Source organism: Conger conger, chromosome 15, assembly GCF_963514075.1.
Source record: "Conger conger chromosome 15, fConCon1.1, whole genome shotgun sequence".
Classification (NCBI taxonomy): domain Eukaryota; kingdom Metazoa; phylum Chordata; class Actinopteri; order Anguilliformes; family Congridae; genus Conger; species Conger conger.
In genome coordinates this window covers 20605228-20620533 of record NC_083774.1, presented here as the reverse complement: position 1 = coordinate 20620533, position 15306 = coordinate 20605228, and the positions used below count along the sequence as shown (strand labels likewise).

General features: G+C 41.9%; 2 protein-coding genes across 2 annotated transcripts; one reads left to right on the top strand and one right to left on the bottom strand.

The window, feature by feature from the left end:
- Positions 1-1032: 1032 nt before the first annotated feature.
- On the bottom strand, positions 1033-7480 carry LOC133111607 (pleckstrin homology domain-containing family O member 2-like). Its single transcript, XM_061222082.1, has 6 exons — positions 6990-7480; positions 5664-5798; positions 5130-5252; positions 4261-4365; positions 3800-3898; positions 1033-3453 (listed from the first exon to the last, which is right to left on the bottom strand). Exons 1-6 carry the CDS (start codon positions 6996-6998, stop codon positions 2008-2010), a joined length of 1917 nt encoding a protein of 638 aa, XP_061078066.1. The 5' UTR covers positions 6999-7480; the 3' UTR covers positions 1033-2007.
- A 3112-nt stretch (positions 7481-10592) lies between these two features.
- selenos (selenoprotein S) lies at positions 10593-14934 on the top strand. Its single transcript, XM_061221977.1, has 6 exons — positions 10593-10784; positions 11606-11734; positions 11840-11946; positions 12185-12274; positions 12366-12435; positions 13535-14934. The coding sequence occupies exons 1-6, from the start codon at positions 10703-10705 to the stop codon at positions 13612-13614; spliced, it is 558 nt and encodes a 185-aa protein (XP_061077961.1). The 5' UTR covers positions 10593-10702; the 3' UTR covers positions 13615-14934.
- Positions 14935-15306: the final 372 nt, after the last annotated feature.

Here is a 15306-nt window from a genome sequence, read left to right as displayed (position 1 = left end):
ACTTTGTTTTACAGCTATGTCAAGTTCTTGTCACAAGAGGGAGACATTTTTTATGATATGAGATATTCATGTACATACTGTATAGCCATCAAACTTTTCTCAGAAAGACAATTCAATAACAATTAAGCGTCTCACTCCCTCTAATTCTCTCCCTAACTCAGTTACTCATTGATTACATTACATTACATTACATTACAAGGCATTTAGCAGACGCTCTTATCCAGAGCGATGTACAATGAAGTACAATGATTAATTTAGCGCTTTGGTCAAGCCCTGCTAAAACAGGGCTGAGGTGTTCACTTTTCTTGCCCACCGAACAAGAAAAGTGTGTGTCGTTGGGAGTAGGGTGGGGAGGAGCTGTAAACTGCAGCTGATGGTGTGACATGCTGCTAGGCATGTATTACATTTCCTGTTTTGAACTGAACTGCTAATTTACATTTCCGATGCCTCTTCATTTACTCCTGATTTATATTGTTCATAATTGCTTACAGGTATTCAGGAGTCTTCATTGCCATTTATTTCTTTCATATCCAGTGGCTTCAGAAAGTATTTAGACCCATCACTTTGTGTTGTATATTCATTTTTAAACTGATAAAATTGCAATTTTTACAATCAAAGACAAAGTGAAAACATGTCTTTAAATATTTCTACTCAGACCCTTTTGCTGTGGCACTCCAAAATGTGATCAGTTGCAGAATTGAGGGAAGGATGAATGCAGCCAAATACAGAGAGGCCCTTGAAGAAAACCTGCTCCAGAGTACACGCAACCTTAGCCAGGGGCAACGGTTCATCTTTCAGCACGACAATGTCTCTGACTCCTTGAATGGCCCAGCCAAAGCCGAGACTTAAACCCCATAGAACATCTGTGGAGAGACCTAAAGATGGCACTAAACAGATGCAAGATCTGCCAGGAAGAATAATCTGCGATAATCTGCCCAAATCCAGGTGTGCAAAGCTTGTAGAGACTTACCCTGAAGCTGTGATTGCTGCCAAATCATTAGGAAGATTTCATTCACATAACAAATACACATGTACACATAAATCTTTTATATTTATTTTTCTATATATCTGTTTTTATAGTCAAGACATTCATGGACATCAGAAAAGATTAGATCATTTATCAGGTTTTTGAACAGTGAATGGACAAATTCAGCTATACCATGATGTTAGGCTTGCGTATCACTAGCAAGAATCCTAAAATGAAAGTAAGTAACCATTGCAGTCACAGTTTAGGCAATAAAAGAAGCATGGCATGGTTAAATGTGTAATATGACAAACTACACTTTTCTAGACTGATATCAAATATGCATACTACAGTGGGTTACCTGCTCTATTTTTACTCAACAGAGAATCTTCCAATTCATTTATTCCGCTCAACACACAGGAAGTACTCAGGAAAAGTATTTGAGTTAGCCTCTAATCAAGAGTTCATTGGTTAGAGATCAGCAACAATTAAACATCCAGAAGATCAGCTGCTCTCATGGGGAGGCTGCTGCACTGTCGCTGTCCTTAAATTCACTCTGCATTTCCCTTTCTGTATCCATGCCATCATACAATCTTCCACATGCACAGAACAAACAATTATTCAGATGTTGTGACAATGATATTGGAATTGATTGATCTCTTCTGTCCCACAGGACTGCAGACTGCATTCAGCATCATGATGACCAATAAGAAAATAAGATGTTGCAAGAAACATAAAAGTAGCATGAAAGCTGTTATGCTAATGTAATGCACCACCCTCATGAAGATTCAAGTACAATTCATGTACAATTTTTTAAGCAAAGTTATAATGTAAGTAAATGTGTATGGTACAAACATGACTGATACTTTATTTGGTGTTCTAAACAACAGCCAAAAAAAAAATGCATATTACGTTTCAGGAAGTGGTTAGAAAAATGTTGCCATGGTGCTTTTTTGAGGTGGGGAGTGCACTCTATGTTCACCGCTATACGTGTGTCACAGAGAAAGAAAGAGAGAGATTGTGTGTGTGTATTGTGTGTGAGGTCACCAGCTTATCCTCTTGTCCTTCCTGCTGGAGGGTTGACAGAGTTTGAGGGTGCTTGCCTCTCTCAGGCAGAGCTGGGCCAGCTGCAGTTTCTCGGCAGCCTTTATCAGAAGATCCTCTGGCACCGGGCCTCGCGCTTCTTCTTGGCACACCTCTCCCAGAAGCTCCTGGGTGGTCTGCAGCTCGTGGGCAACGCGGCTGCGCAGCTCGTCCACGTCGGGTTGCTGCTCCTCCCCAGCAGACAGCAGCTCCCCGACGGGGGTGGGGATGGAGAGAGGGGGCCTCCCAGCCCAGTCCTTCTCCAAACTGGGACAGCTGTCAGTCACAGTGTGTGATTTCTGGCCACTGTCTTCTTGCCCCGTGGAGGGGCTACTTCCGCTTTCCTCTGACAGACACCCCAGTCTCTCATTGTGCAATTCAGTCCGCAGCTCTGTAACCAACCTCCCTGACATGCCATCATCAAGAGGAGTAATCGACTCTCTTGAGGAAGCTGGATCATGCGCTGACCCTTCCCAGTGGCCTCCTGAGTGATCACTGACATCGAGGACCTTCAGGGACTTCATATTAGAGGGGGCTGGCAGGCCAGTACTCTCTGGAGCAGGTTCTGCAGAGGGTTGTGGAGGACATTCTGGAGCAGGTTCTGGAGAGGGTTGTGGAAGAGATTCTGGAGAAGGTTCTGGAACAGATTCTGGAAGCAAATCTGGAGATGTTTCTTGTGCATATTCTGCAGGTTTACTGACCAGCAGCTGGACAGGGCCTATAACAAACTGGACCTCTGTCCTATAGGATGCTGGGGGTTCAGCATTCAGCACTGGACTCACCACTTCCTGTTCAGAGAGCACCTTGTGTTCAGAGTGTTCACGTTCAGGGGTGGGTTGGCCAGACTCATCCTGTTGGAGTACAGGTGATGTGGGCATGTCCACTGGTGGACTGATGGGTATATCAGAGGCGGTAGGGTCGACTGGTGGACTGATGGGTGTATCAGAGGGGGTAGGGTCCACTGGTGCAATGACGGGTGTATCATAGGGGGTGGGGTTGAGCCCATCCCTGCCCATGACTTGCTCAGAGGTGGTGCTGAGCTGTGGCTCAGATGGTAATTCAAAGGGATAGTCCTCCTCACGATCCTCCGTGCCTGTACGTTTTTCTGGTACCACTGGTTCTGAGCTGCTGTCAGTAGTGGTCCCAGCAGATGTGTCACCTTCCCCCAGTACCTTGGGTTTGCTCTCCTTTAACGGGGGTGTGGGGTTAGCCATCCTCTCCTCGCTGGGTGTGTCCTGGAGGTCCTCGCTGGGCTGTGACGGGGGCATGGGTGGCTTCGCTATGGGCTCTGACTTTTTGTCAGAGACTTCAACTGTGGCTGCATTCAGCTCATGGGTCCCATTGGGTGTGTGTTCAACTGGATCCAGGTCAAGCCTTACGATACCATCACAGGAAGAACTGGCTACCTGAGAGAGAGACGGCGAGAGGAGGGAGGCTAAAGACAATTTACACATTACATTTTACATTACATTACATTAATGGTATTTGGCAGATGCTCTTATCCACACGACGAACAAAGTGCAAAGTGCATACCCATAACCAGGGAATGCACTTTGCAAACCAAAAACTCCATGTTAACAAGAGAGAATTCCAAAGTAGAGAAGTGTGTGTTCCTGGTGGGCAAATTTTTATTTTCACCATATTTGCACAGATGGTGGTAAATGCTGTTACTTACTCAGTTACTCAATGATACTTACATTGGTTAGTGAAATACTTACATTGTTAGTTACACAGATACTCATTCACCCTTACCTCCTTCATGTGTATTCTGGAAGGTGGCCTACGGCTTTGGGTTCCACGAGGACGAGACCGAGTCACATGGTCTAAAGAACAGCTTTCATCTACTTTTACCTGAGGATAAAAAAGCCATTCATGTTTCTTTACCTGATGTCGTGTAACACTTAGAACTGTGCCATACCACACACAGGAGCACCATTGCCTCATCACCTTATTAAAGAAATTCATACACAAAAACATTCACAGCTTAGTTTAATTTAGCCTAACATACCATTCATTGAAGAAATTCAACTGAAGAGCTTTGCTCAACTGCTGTAAAATCCAGCTATGACCAGCTTAAAATCACCAGCTACAAGCTGTTTCAAAACCGAGCTTGAGCTGTTTATTCAGCATGGAATGTTACAATTGCAGTGCCACACTTGGGAATCAAACCTGCAACTACCTCAAAAGTAAACACCATTAGAATGTTAAATTACCTCATCAAAGATCTTATTTTTAGCTCTGTTGATGGCATCATTGAGGGCCTTGATCCATACCTCCTTCTCCTCAGCATTCTCAACCTGAAGCTTGACATCATGGACCTGAAACCCACAACCACAGACCAAGAGACCTGCAGAGTGCTGTCTGTACCCAGAATCCCCACAAGAGGTGGTTGTATATACAGTACAAATAGATATATGTGTGTTTGAGTTGCACTGCCTCTTTTACAAAACAGTGCACAATGCAACAGTGTTACTAAACACAGCAACACATGATTGTGTTACTGATCATTGCAGCATGCAATTGAGTTACAAAACAATAAAATGCATGACTACGTTACTGAACACTATAACAGTTGATTGCATTACTGAAAGGCTTATGATGTTCTGTAAGCAGAACGGTGCAGATACTGATACATAGCGGTTTTATATATATAAAAACCATGGCAAAATATCAACCTAAGAGACTCAACAGCATGTTATGGAATAATGCCACACGTATCCTCTGTAATTTTCTTACATTTCAATACACACAACCTTTTGCTGTCAATATGACTACAAGCGCAGCACACCTAAAATATATTTGGGGACATAATGAGTGATCCTGCAAACCCAGATAGGCTGTTAAAAAAGGAGTCTCCATACTTGTCCCACCTTCTCCTGTCAGTCATGCCATGTTCTGCTGTACAACTACAGTGCTGTTGCATTGTGGATTGTATTGGAACTGCATGAAAATTGGTTCCTAGCATCTGACGACCAGGTGCATTGAAGAAGAATCTTCACCATCAGTGCACATTTCAAGTGCTCAGTGAGGAGCCCCCCCCCCCCCCCCCCCCCACCCCCCCGCCAACTCCAGCTTCAGTCACCTTACTGCCCTGCTTGTGGGCTCGGATCAGCACCAGCCGGTTCTTCTTCTTGAAGGTGCTCCGCAAATCAAGGCATTTATCATACTTCTCCAGATCCACTCTCTCTAAGCAGGTCTGTAACTCCTGAGTCAAAGAACAAGCATCATCAACAGCAGTGCGTCAGTGCGGCAAAGAGTCAGCATGGTAGTGTGTCAGGACAGTAATGTGGTTCTTGAAATGTATCAGGAGTATGCAGTTTTAAATCCCAGGAAAAAATGATTAATAATAATTTTTTATCTCTGTAATTTTTGATGAGACTGTTCTACCCTGTAAGAAAAAGGTTTAAGATATCCCATAGCTCTGGTTCAGTCCTCAGTGTTCAAATATCAAAATTTCTAATTTTATAGCTTTAAAAACAGACAATGTCCCCATTGAAAGAAGAGTGCAGGGCACACCCAGCCTTAAGGAAGTGCAGCTCAAGCTCTTCTGCGCTTCCTGCGCACACATCTGTCACTCATTCTAATCACACTGTGCTACATCCATCCGTCTGTGCACCTGATTTTCGAACACCACCATCTCTGTCTTCTCCACCTTGATGTAGCGCTCTTTGTAGCTGCCCAGTAGCTTGCCTGAGGATTTCTTCACCCAGCCTGCCTTCCCTGTGAAAGAGGGTGTGGTTCCTTTCACACCCTGCCACCACAGACAGAGGGTCATATCAAGAGCTCACTCAGAACCCCTCCCAAAACACACACATTGTACACACATTATGAAAATATACTAAAAACAGCTGAACCTCTTGACCACATCTGCATGCTTGTATGCATTTAGTTGCTGCCATGATTGGCTGATTAAATATTTGTATTAAAAAGTTGGTGTACAGGTCTACCTAATAAAGTCGTCACTGGGTGTGGGTAGGCCCACCACAGAGAAAGCACTCTCTCAGGTTTTGGCCAATTCTGAATCTCAAAAACTTGAAAAATGCACATAATTACATTATAAAAGGAACGTCAATAACATTTATATCATGATTATAATTACATACATTTTGTAAAATACTCTATTATTATTCTCTATATTACTAATACTATTTTTCCAGCTGCAAAAGTTCGGAAGGACGGGTTTTTTTTTTCACAGAATCCAGCTAAATCTTGCCGTCCACATCCCTGCCAAAACTAACGCACACTTTCAGATGATATTCGCAGTGCACGTTTTTGCACCATTGTACACAAATGAACCGACACCGAAGGCACGTGACTTGGTCCGAAGCTAGATAGAATTTATCGCTCAGTCGACACCTGTGCACCGTGACAGGTGCATAACGGCGCTCCTTATCCGCTGTATAAGGCCTATTGCGCTACAGACCGACTGGGCTGCAACGATCACCTTCTGACCTACAACATTGCAGCTACATTTTCGGGTAACATACCTTGGCAAATGTAGCCTACTTTATCAAATGAACAGGTTTGGTCTAACGCCCGTATTGACGAACATGCGGCGGCAGCCACAGTTGTGACTGTTTACTGTAGCCTGGTGTTATACAATGAGAACTAGGATATATGCGTGTAAATCATCCTGCTCATACTGCTTGTTTTCATCCTTCAGCCTCTGATCAGAACCCTTTTTAGCGTTCGTTCCTTCGTTGCCCTTTATTGTGTTGCTAAGAGGGAAAAAGTAATTCTGGACTCACTCTTCCCCTGTAATATCAATGAGAAAGAAACCATGTCTCCATTTCGTTTGATAAAAGAGCATTTCTGTGTCAGAGTTGTAGTTTGTTTGTAGACAATTCGATGTATGTATCTTGTCAGAAAGTAGTCGAGTAAATTAAGTAGGCTAGACATAGAAAGCATCCAAACTCCCGCAGCCTCGGAATATCCTACTCACATCTTCCATGATAAGAAGAAACGAAGTTCCGTTATCCTCTCGAAAACACTGGTCCAAGAGATTATCGTCCAAAATCTCTGGGTGGGTAGCCTATTTCTCTTTCTTTTGCCGTCCACTTTTACACGTCAATAATATTTTTTAAGGAACTGAAAACATTTCAACTTTTTATTACAGCTTTCTTCTTTTCTGACTCATTGCTTCGAAACAAGTTTAAAAAAAAGTTTAGTTTCCGGTAGGACCGCGTCCTCTTCAGCAAAGAGCAGATAGCTCTTGATCAGATTGAGAATCTTGAAGTTCCCCGTGATGCACACAGAGCAGAAGGCTAGGCTACATCTACCAAAATTAGCGAACATCTCTTGCCTTGCTGCAAAGTTGTGCAACGCGATTTAAAAAAGCATTGGTTTGCAAACATTGGTTTGAAAATAAAATGCGTTTCGAACTTTTACAATTTTAGAAGCTCGACCCATTTTGTACTGGTCCCAATGCACGTTTCATTGGTTAACAACATGCAGAAATATATGTTCCTTAAAAAGTCAAAACATTGCTGCATAGACCCATTTCCTTAACACAAACTTGCATCAGGGGAAGAGGTAGTTAAGATGTTGTGACATATCATTCACTAAATATGCAGTATTTTATAAGATAACAGATTTGTATCACAGCATGTCTGGAAACAAATCGAATAATGACATTTCATGGCGTATTTTCCCACAGTCGTAACAACTGCACAGGAGAAATAATCATCATGTGATACTTGGTATTTTATGATCACAGGTTATTGGGACTCTGGGGCATGGCTGTTTTTGTGTCAATATGATTGCAGAGCATAGCCTACAGGCACTTATACTTCCTGTGTGGGGTGGGGGGTTTTTACAGCTCTTGGGTGTTGGTTGTTTTGTGTCAGAGACTTGCACAATAGCAAACAAAAGAGTTTATGGAGAACCTGCGTGAATACTGCGATATTTATTCCATGTCAGATAAAAAGCTTTGTACTGAGTAAAACATGTTAACCAGTTATATTGTACATCTTACAATTGTACATCTCATTGTAATTTAATCTTAAAATAGACAGAAAACATTTTCTTCATAATAAATAAGTTTCACTTACCTGTGAGTACAGTAAGTTACTGGTAAATTCATATAAATCAGACGGATTTGAATAGTCCAGATTTCACGTAACAAAATTATTTGAGGGTCCGTTGTTAAGAGTAGTATAAATTCAAATTCATGTTTATGTCAGTTTAAAGTACATTAAAGTACATGTATGAGCATGGTCTCATCACACTTCAACACAAGGAGTAAAAAATAAAAGATATAATAACGATATAATAAGAATAAAAGAAGCAGATATGTTAGGGAAATGTATTAAGGAGTATTAAATAGGGGTGTGAATTTTTGCTTCACAGCGATTCGATTTGATTAACGATTCAGTAGTCAGCGATTTGATTCAAGGACGATTAAATGTTTTTGGAATGATTCGATTCGATTCGATTTGATTCTGTAAACCATGATTCAATTCAGTAACTTTTAACAAAAATTCTATATCCATGAAATAAATGTGCAGTAATGTGAGCGAGACTCTCTGTAGTCTTCTGAAAAGCAAATAAATAATCAACAGACAACACAATTACTGATTAAACATTTTTGTTAAAGAAAAAAGTAGGCCTAAATTATATTTTATGCTGGATAGTAAAATGTACATTGCTCAGGCCTATAAAAAAGTTCTTTTGAAAATGTTTCAATAGGCTACATGCTGGCAGGAGAGAGTGTGGGAACGTGAGTGAGTGAGTTAAAAGTCAGTGAGTGGGTGAGTGGGTGGATGGGTGAGTGAGTGAGTGAGTGAGAGGGTTGGTGGATGGATGGGTGAGTGGGTAGGTAGGTTCTATACATGTACTTCTACTCCTAAAAAGTAGACCTGCATAATATTTTATGCTGAATACAAAACCTTTAGTAAACAAATTCATTGCTCAGCCCTGTAACAACGCTATTTTTAACATTTGTAATCGGCTACATGCTACATGCTGGCGGGGAAGAGAGTAGGCTGGTGTGTGAGTGAGTTTAGAGTAAGTGGCTGGATGGATAGGGGAGTGAGTGAGTGAGTGGGTGGATGGATAGTGGAATGAGTGAGTGGGTCAGTGGGTGGGTGGCTGGATAGTGGAATGAGTGAGTGAGTGAGTGGGTGAGTGGGTGGGTGGCTGAGTTAGTTTGATACATGTACTTTTACTTCAGATTGTTCTACAGGAATATTAACTGGTCAACATGTTCAGGTTTACTTCCTTGCAGCCTGACTAGCTGATGACAAAGTTACGGATTACCCAGCTCCAGTTCATAAAAAAAAGTCTTAAAACATAATTAATAATTAAGAATCATGATTCATTAGATTTAAAGCATATGTATCAATTATTGGTGAAACCAAAGTGATTATTGGCAGGTCGATTTAGTTGAATCGATAGGATTTACAAGTCAATTGTTACACTTCTAGTATTAAAAAGACAAAGTGTTAATAAGAATGGAATGAAACAGCAGGTGAACATTACCACATAAATACAAAACGTTAAAGCATAGAGAAGCAGGTAAAAAGGTGTATCAAATTGTTAGGTGTATTAAAAGACTGTGGTCAGTGTGGAGAGTTAAGTGTAGCTGTGTTTTAAGTTTTACTGAAACTGATTCCCTGGCTATGGCTATGTTCCATAAATTGGGATCCCTGTAATGGAAGCACCTGCCACCCACCAACTTTTGGGAAATGCAGGGAATCATGCATAGGTTGGCATCGCTGGAGTATAGTGCACAGGCTGGAATATAAGGCTTGGGTAAGCTGGTCAAGTAGGATGGGAGTAACCCATAAAATGCCTTATAGGCCAGTAATCCAACATTTTATCGGGAGCCAATGCAGGTTGGAGAAGTGTGCTCTGACCTCCTGGTTCCAGTCAGGAGTCTAGCTGCAGAGTTTTGGATGAGTAGTAGATCATTGAGTGCATAGTAACTCCTAGGTCTTGAGGAGTAACTGTACAGAAGTTTATTTTTAGTTAGTTAGACTCCTTGGACAAAATGTTCCCTCTGGCACAAAAATGCTTTATTTTCAAATACATGTCACACACGTGCCTGCTTAAAAAGCTAGGTTTTGGAGCAGCTGGTTAACCAATTCAGACCAGCCCCCTGCTCCACATGGTTTAGCTGGTTGACCATTTCAGAACAGCTCCCAGCTTGACATGGTTTGACCAGCTTTAGCATTGTTTTGATTTTACAACAGGGATTGTACTTGTTAACTAATACAGTCTGGTCTGCAGTTTACTGCATTCTTAATAAAAAAGTGTTTCTTAAAGGAAAATCTTCTCTCATAGCTATTAATTGGATCTTGAGATGGTGAAGAACCAGGCTGAGCATGATAACATTGTATGAATGACTATGGCAATGACTATGACTATGACTCCTCTTTGGGAGTTTCTGGAACCTCAAAGACTGATAAGAAAAATGGATGTATTTGAGACCTTCAGTATTAAACTGACTCAACGACAGTAGGCTAAAGTTGTATCAAACCATAAGCATAATTAACGCTTAAGCGACTCGAAGCATCCTGCTGCACGTATCCGATCGCGCCACGTCACCCTTCTATTTATTGGCTGACAAGGAGGAAGTCGATTGCGGTCAGCTCAAAAAATAAAGTGGAAAAAAATACAAAAACATCTATTTTTGGGGCTTCTGCGTGCGCCACAATGGAAGCTGATGAAGGAACAACAGAAATCAAAACAGAGACGACCCTCGAAAACCAGGATCTAAGTTTCCTACACCAATATGGTAACGTTAGCTAACTATCAACGCAAAAACAACATCAAAAAATGTGGCTAGCTAGCTACCTAGTTAGCACTAACGTTACCTGCTAATGCTTACTGGCTTGCCAACTAGTTAAATGACGAACGTTAACATTTTATTTCTCGCCTATGTCGGATACTTTAGCGTGGTTTAAAACGGGCCTAAATATCCTACGTTCAAGAGACCACAATGGCAAAAATTGATGAGCCCATGTTTCAATGTGAAGTCTAGCTAACGTAGTTAGCTATAAAACAGAAATTCTACTTAGCTAGCTAACGTTCGTCTAACATTTGTTGTTTTTGCTAAACAGCGTTGTTCTTAATTGCATACCAAATACGTAACATTAGTTGGAGATGCAGCTAGTCTTCTGTTGGGACCACTTTGTAACTATTCAGTTACCCAACTAACGTTCAGTAGCTAATTTAGCGTAGTTAGATATGCTAACTTTGTTAGCTGCGTTCCAGTGCTAATTTTATTTATTTATTTATTTATTAGTTTGTTTGTTTGTGAGGCTAGTGTATCGTATACATTTCTTTAAAACATTATTGTGCGCCTGTTCAGAACTGAAGTTCGTCTTGGCCCTCTACCCACAAGTGGTATGAGATGTTGGTAGCTTGACAATAGTCTCCCGTTTCAACAACAAATTTAAGGAAAAGTCGTGCGCTTAATCATAATCATGTTGTGTTATGTTACTTTTTCAAACACGTTAAATTATTGGGTCTTATGCATGTAATAACAAATAAATGAATATCTCTAATTCTAAGCAATGATGGAATGAGAGACTCTTGCTTTTTTAAAATTGACAGTGGGAGTGTATGTGGCTGATTATGGCTGGATCCTGCTACTCCTGTGTATGGGAGTTTACTTGCTCATCGAACACCTCAGCAAAAGGATATCCAGACATGAAGCTCAGTCGTCTAGCCTTGCTGATGAAGGTTTGTGGCTATAATCCTAACCTCACGACCAGCTAACTTATTCTACTGTTTACAACTTAAACTGAAGTTGCACAATTCTAATCTTTCCAACTCTTTCCACACCAGATACTCTAGCCGTGGTGCGACGCCAGGAAGCTTTAGAAGCATCTCGGAGACGGATGCAGGAGGCGCTGGATGCTAAAGCAGTGGAGTTTAAGGAGAAACAACAGGAAGTAGGCAGTAGTCCCTTCATTAACTGTAGCTTAGGGGTGTCAAACCCCAGTCCTGCAGTGTCTGCTGGTTTTTGGTGTGTTTCGACATGAGTGATTCATTTCAGCCATTGATTGGCTAAAGAGCACCTTGTTCTCAAGACCTGAATTGTGTAGTGAGGTGTGGTGTGTATTGTTGATCGTGGTGCAGTTGTGTTGCTGCTGCATGTGTTTTGGTTTTGCAATATGGTTTGTGTTACAGATGGAAGAAGAGAAGAGGAACCAGAAGCTTGAGATGTGGGATAGTATGCAGCAGGGAAAAAGTTACAAGGGGAATGCGAAGTCTTTAGGCGTAAGATCTGCTTGCCATGTGTATTATGATTTGAAATTGCATAACTTGGACAGTACATGCTGATTGTATTTCTGTGTCTGTAATGCTGCAGAGTACAGGAGAGGCCAGTACATCCACCATGGTGAAGCCGAAGTCCAATAAGAAGCCTCTTAGGAGCAGCGGTGAGTGACAACGGCCTCTGGAGTATGCTGGTGATCCCTCAGTGTGCTCAGTGCAGCTGTATATCGTTTCACCAAAATATAAAAATGCTGGGGCTACTAGGTAATCCATCCGGCTGAGTGTGTGGTTCCACCCCACAGCAGGCTAATCTTATTTTGCCCATACTGGCCAACTGTGACCTACAGAGCATAATTGTCTGTAGCACCACTGAGGGACAGCGGGATGGACAGTGGGCAAGATGAGGATGTCTCATTGCTCAACAGCACCCCCCCTCTGGCCAATCAGTAGGTGACCTGTGTTTCTCCAATGCAGCAGCCAACAGCAGCCTGTGTTTTAGTGGAAAGTATGTGCCTGTCTGTGGTTGCAGTGGTGACACTGTCTTATGAATACAATTGGGCATACTATACTCCAGGGATCATCAAATCATGGTTCTCGAGGTCCAAGAACTGCTGGTTTTCCTCCTTCCCTTTACCTGGGAACCAGGTGTGAACATAGTCTGGACAATCAGTAGAACTAATTGTTTAGCTAAGTACCTGGGAGAAAAGAAAGTCTGGGCCGGATTTGGATTTGAGGTCCAGATTTGATGATGGTTGCTATACTGGGAGAAAACAGATGGGGGGCGAAAGTGAGTTTAAAATGTGGTTGATTGGCATTGGATCTGGACCTTGCCAGTGTCAACTGTGGCTGGTGGTCCTGCATGGCAATGCACAATTGATTGTAGCATGTCCCTGGAATTGGAGAGTGCATAACTGGGCCCCGGAAGGTTTGTGTATCTATGCCGCTGTTGGGCCCCTGAGCAAGGCCCTTAACCCCACATTGCTCCAGGGGAGATTGTCTGCTGAGTCTAATCAACAGTCATTCTTTTTGGATAGAAGTGTCGGATAAATAGAATATAGAATAGTTGCCCTTGGTCATGTCATGTGCACAACAAAGAGAACATGGCTGTATATAAATAGTAAACAAAAAAAAATTTTTGTTGTGAGATTAAAACAATTACATACTTCACATTGAAAGTGCAACTATCTGCTTTATTTGGCAATTTGGAATGCCCACTGTGTGCAGCGATTTATGAGGTTGATGCTACGGTGCTGTGTGTTTCAGGGTACAATCCCCTGACAGGAGAAGGAGGAGGAGCCTGTGCGTTTCGACCAGGCAGAAGAGGGCCCTCTGGTGGTGGATGAGGCTAAAGACGGTCAGAGTGACACTGCTTCAGTGACCCTCTGACCCTACCCTAGGGCACACACAGACCATCTGACCGCAGCTGCCAGCTCTCATTGTCCTATTGTGTGAAATAAACCCCGGCCCCAACTCTGCAAAAATGACCAGACTATCTACATTGATTATAATATAATGAGTAACTCCATAGAAATTGGAATGAGCTCTTATGTGTACCAGTCAGGCAGCCAGTTTAGGCTTAGCGTTTTTACCACAAGCATAGGTTTAGCCACTTTCCATCATGAGTGCAGCTGAGTGACCCTGCTGTCTGCATCTCTCCACGACAGGGTGGGCTTGATGGCCAGGTTTCCTCTGCTTGACATTCCACCAGTACTTCTGGGCTACTTGCCAGGTAGTGATGGGGGAAACCTGTTGTTAGGAAGAGGTATTGTCCACTAATTACCAGTAGCCCCCTGTGGAATGCCTAGTAGCTGAGCTTGTGTAAAATGGGGTCACTGCTTCTTGCTCTATTCAACTGCTGCGCACCCTGTATATGCAGTGGCTAGAATAAGCAGTTACACAAAAGTGTGGTTATAATGACAAATCCAAAAATGGGAAAACGGAGAGGGGTTTAAAAAGGCCAATGAGACTACCAGCTTATCATGAAGCCACCCCTGTAAAGGGTGTTTTTGCCTGTGGGGGTGGCTGATGAGGTTCAAATGCCTGTTGTGTGTTCTGGGATTTTATTTTTTGTTTTCTTAATATTTACAGTAGAGTTTAAGCTTTTCTAAATGGCAGATGCAAGAAAGCGAGATGTATATGGCCGTGCACAATGACCTTGTAACTCAGGGGTGTCAAACTCCAGTCCTGGAGGGCCGCAGTGTCTGCTGGTTTTTGGTGTTTCAGCATGATGGATACTTTTGAAAGTCATTAGCTAAAGAGTCCACACGCCTTGTTCTCAAGGCCTTAATTGGCTGCTGATTGCAAGGAAACCACAAACACCTGTAGACACTGTGGCCCTCCAGGACTGGAGTTTGACACCCCTACTGTAACTTGTAGTGAGAATTCTAGATGGATTACAGATGTTTGTATTGAGTAATGCAAAATGCTCTATACTACAGTCTAACTACAGTCACTAGAATTGTGAGGATTTACACTTTGTTAGTGCTGCTTGGATCTAGGAACAACAATGTATTTACTTTTCAGAGGTGTTTTTTGTCACAGACTTTTCTTTGAAGATATACTCCTTTAGCTCTGATTCAGCTCTTTATCTGCCTGTAGTCAATATTTTTGTGATTTCCAGCCGTTCTCAAAACAATTCCAATAAAAAGCCAAGTGGGTATGCATGTAATTTGTCGTGCTCATTTCTGAAAACGGAAATCAAATGTTATGAGTGAAAGAAAGAGTGAATGAGAGTGGTAACTGGTGGTAACTGGTATTCAGGTATTCAAAAGGGAAGCATTAAAAACATTAGCGAGAAAAAATATCAAATTCTGTATTTTAGCAACGCAAGGTAATTATATTATGTTCCATATATGGAAGATATTTCCCAAAAGTTATTTTTTTTTAATGAAGTGATTAATGAAGTGTATAATTTTATTTTATTATTATTATTCTTTTTTTTTTTTAAACTACGTGTTTTTGTTGGTCGTTTGAATTAATTTGAAAACGATATGTAGGAAGCAAGTATGCAACCGTAGTTCCACTGTGGGGGACGT

Coding starts and splice junctions, on each gene's coding strand:
- selenos (XM_061221977.1), top strand. CDS start 10,703: ATGGAAGCTGATGAAGGAACAACAGAAATCAAAACAGAGACGACCCTC. Junction 10,785..11,605: donor AAGTTTCCTACACCAATATG/GTAACGTTAGCT, acceptor TAAAATTGACAG/TGGGAGTGTATGTGGCTGAT. Junction 11,947..12,184: donor TTAAGGAGAAACAACAGGAA/GTAGGCAGTAGT, acceptor TTTGTGTTACAG/ATGGAAGAAGAGAAGAGGAA.
- LOC133111607 (XM_061222082.1), bottom strand. Junction 5,253..5,663: donor TGGTGGTGTTCGAAAATCAG/GTGCACAGACGG, acceptor TCTTTGACTCAG/GAGTTACAGACCTGCTTAGA. Junction 4,366..5,129: donor CCCACAAGCAGGGCAGTAAG/GTGACTGAAGCT, acceptor TGTGGGTTTCAG/GTCCATGATGTCAAGCTTCA.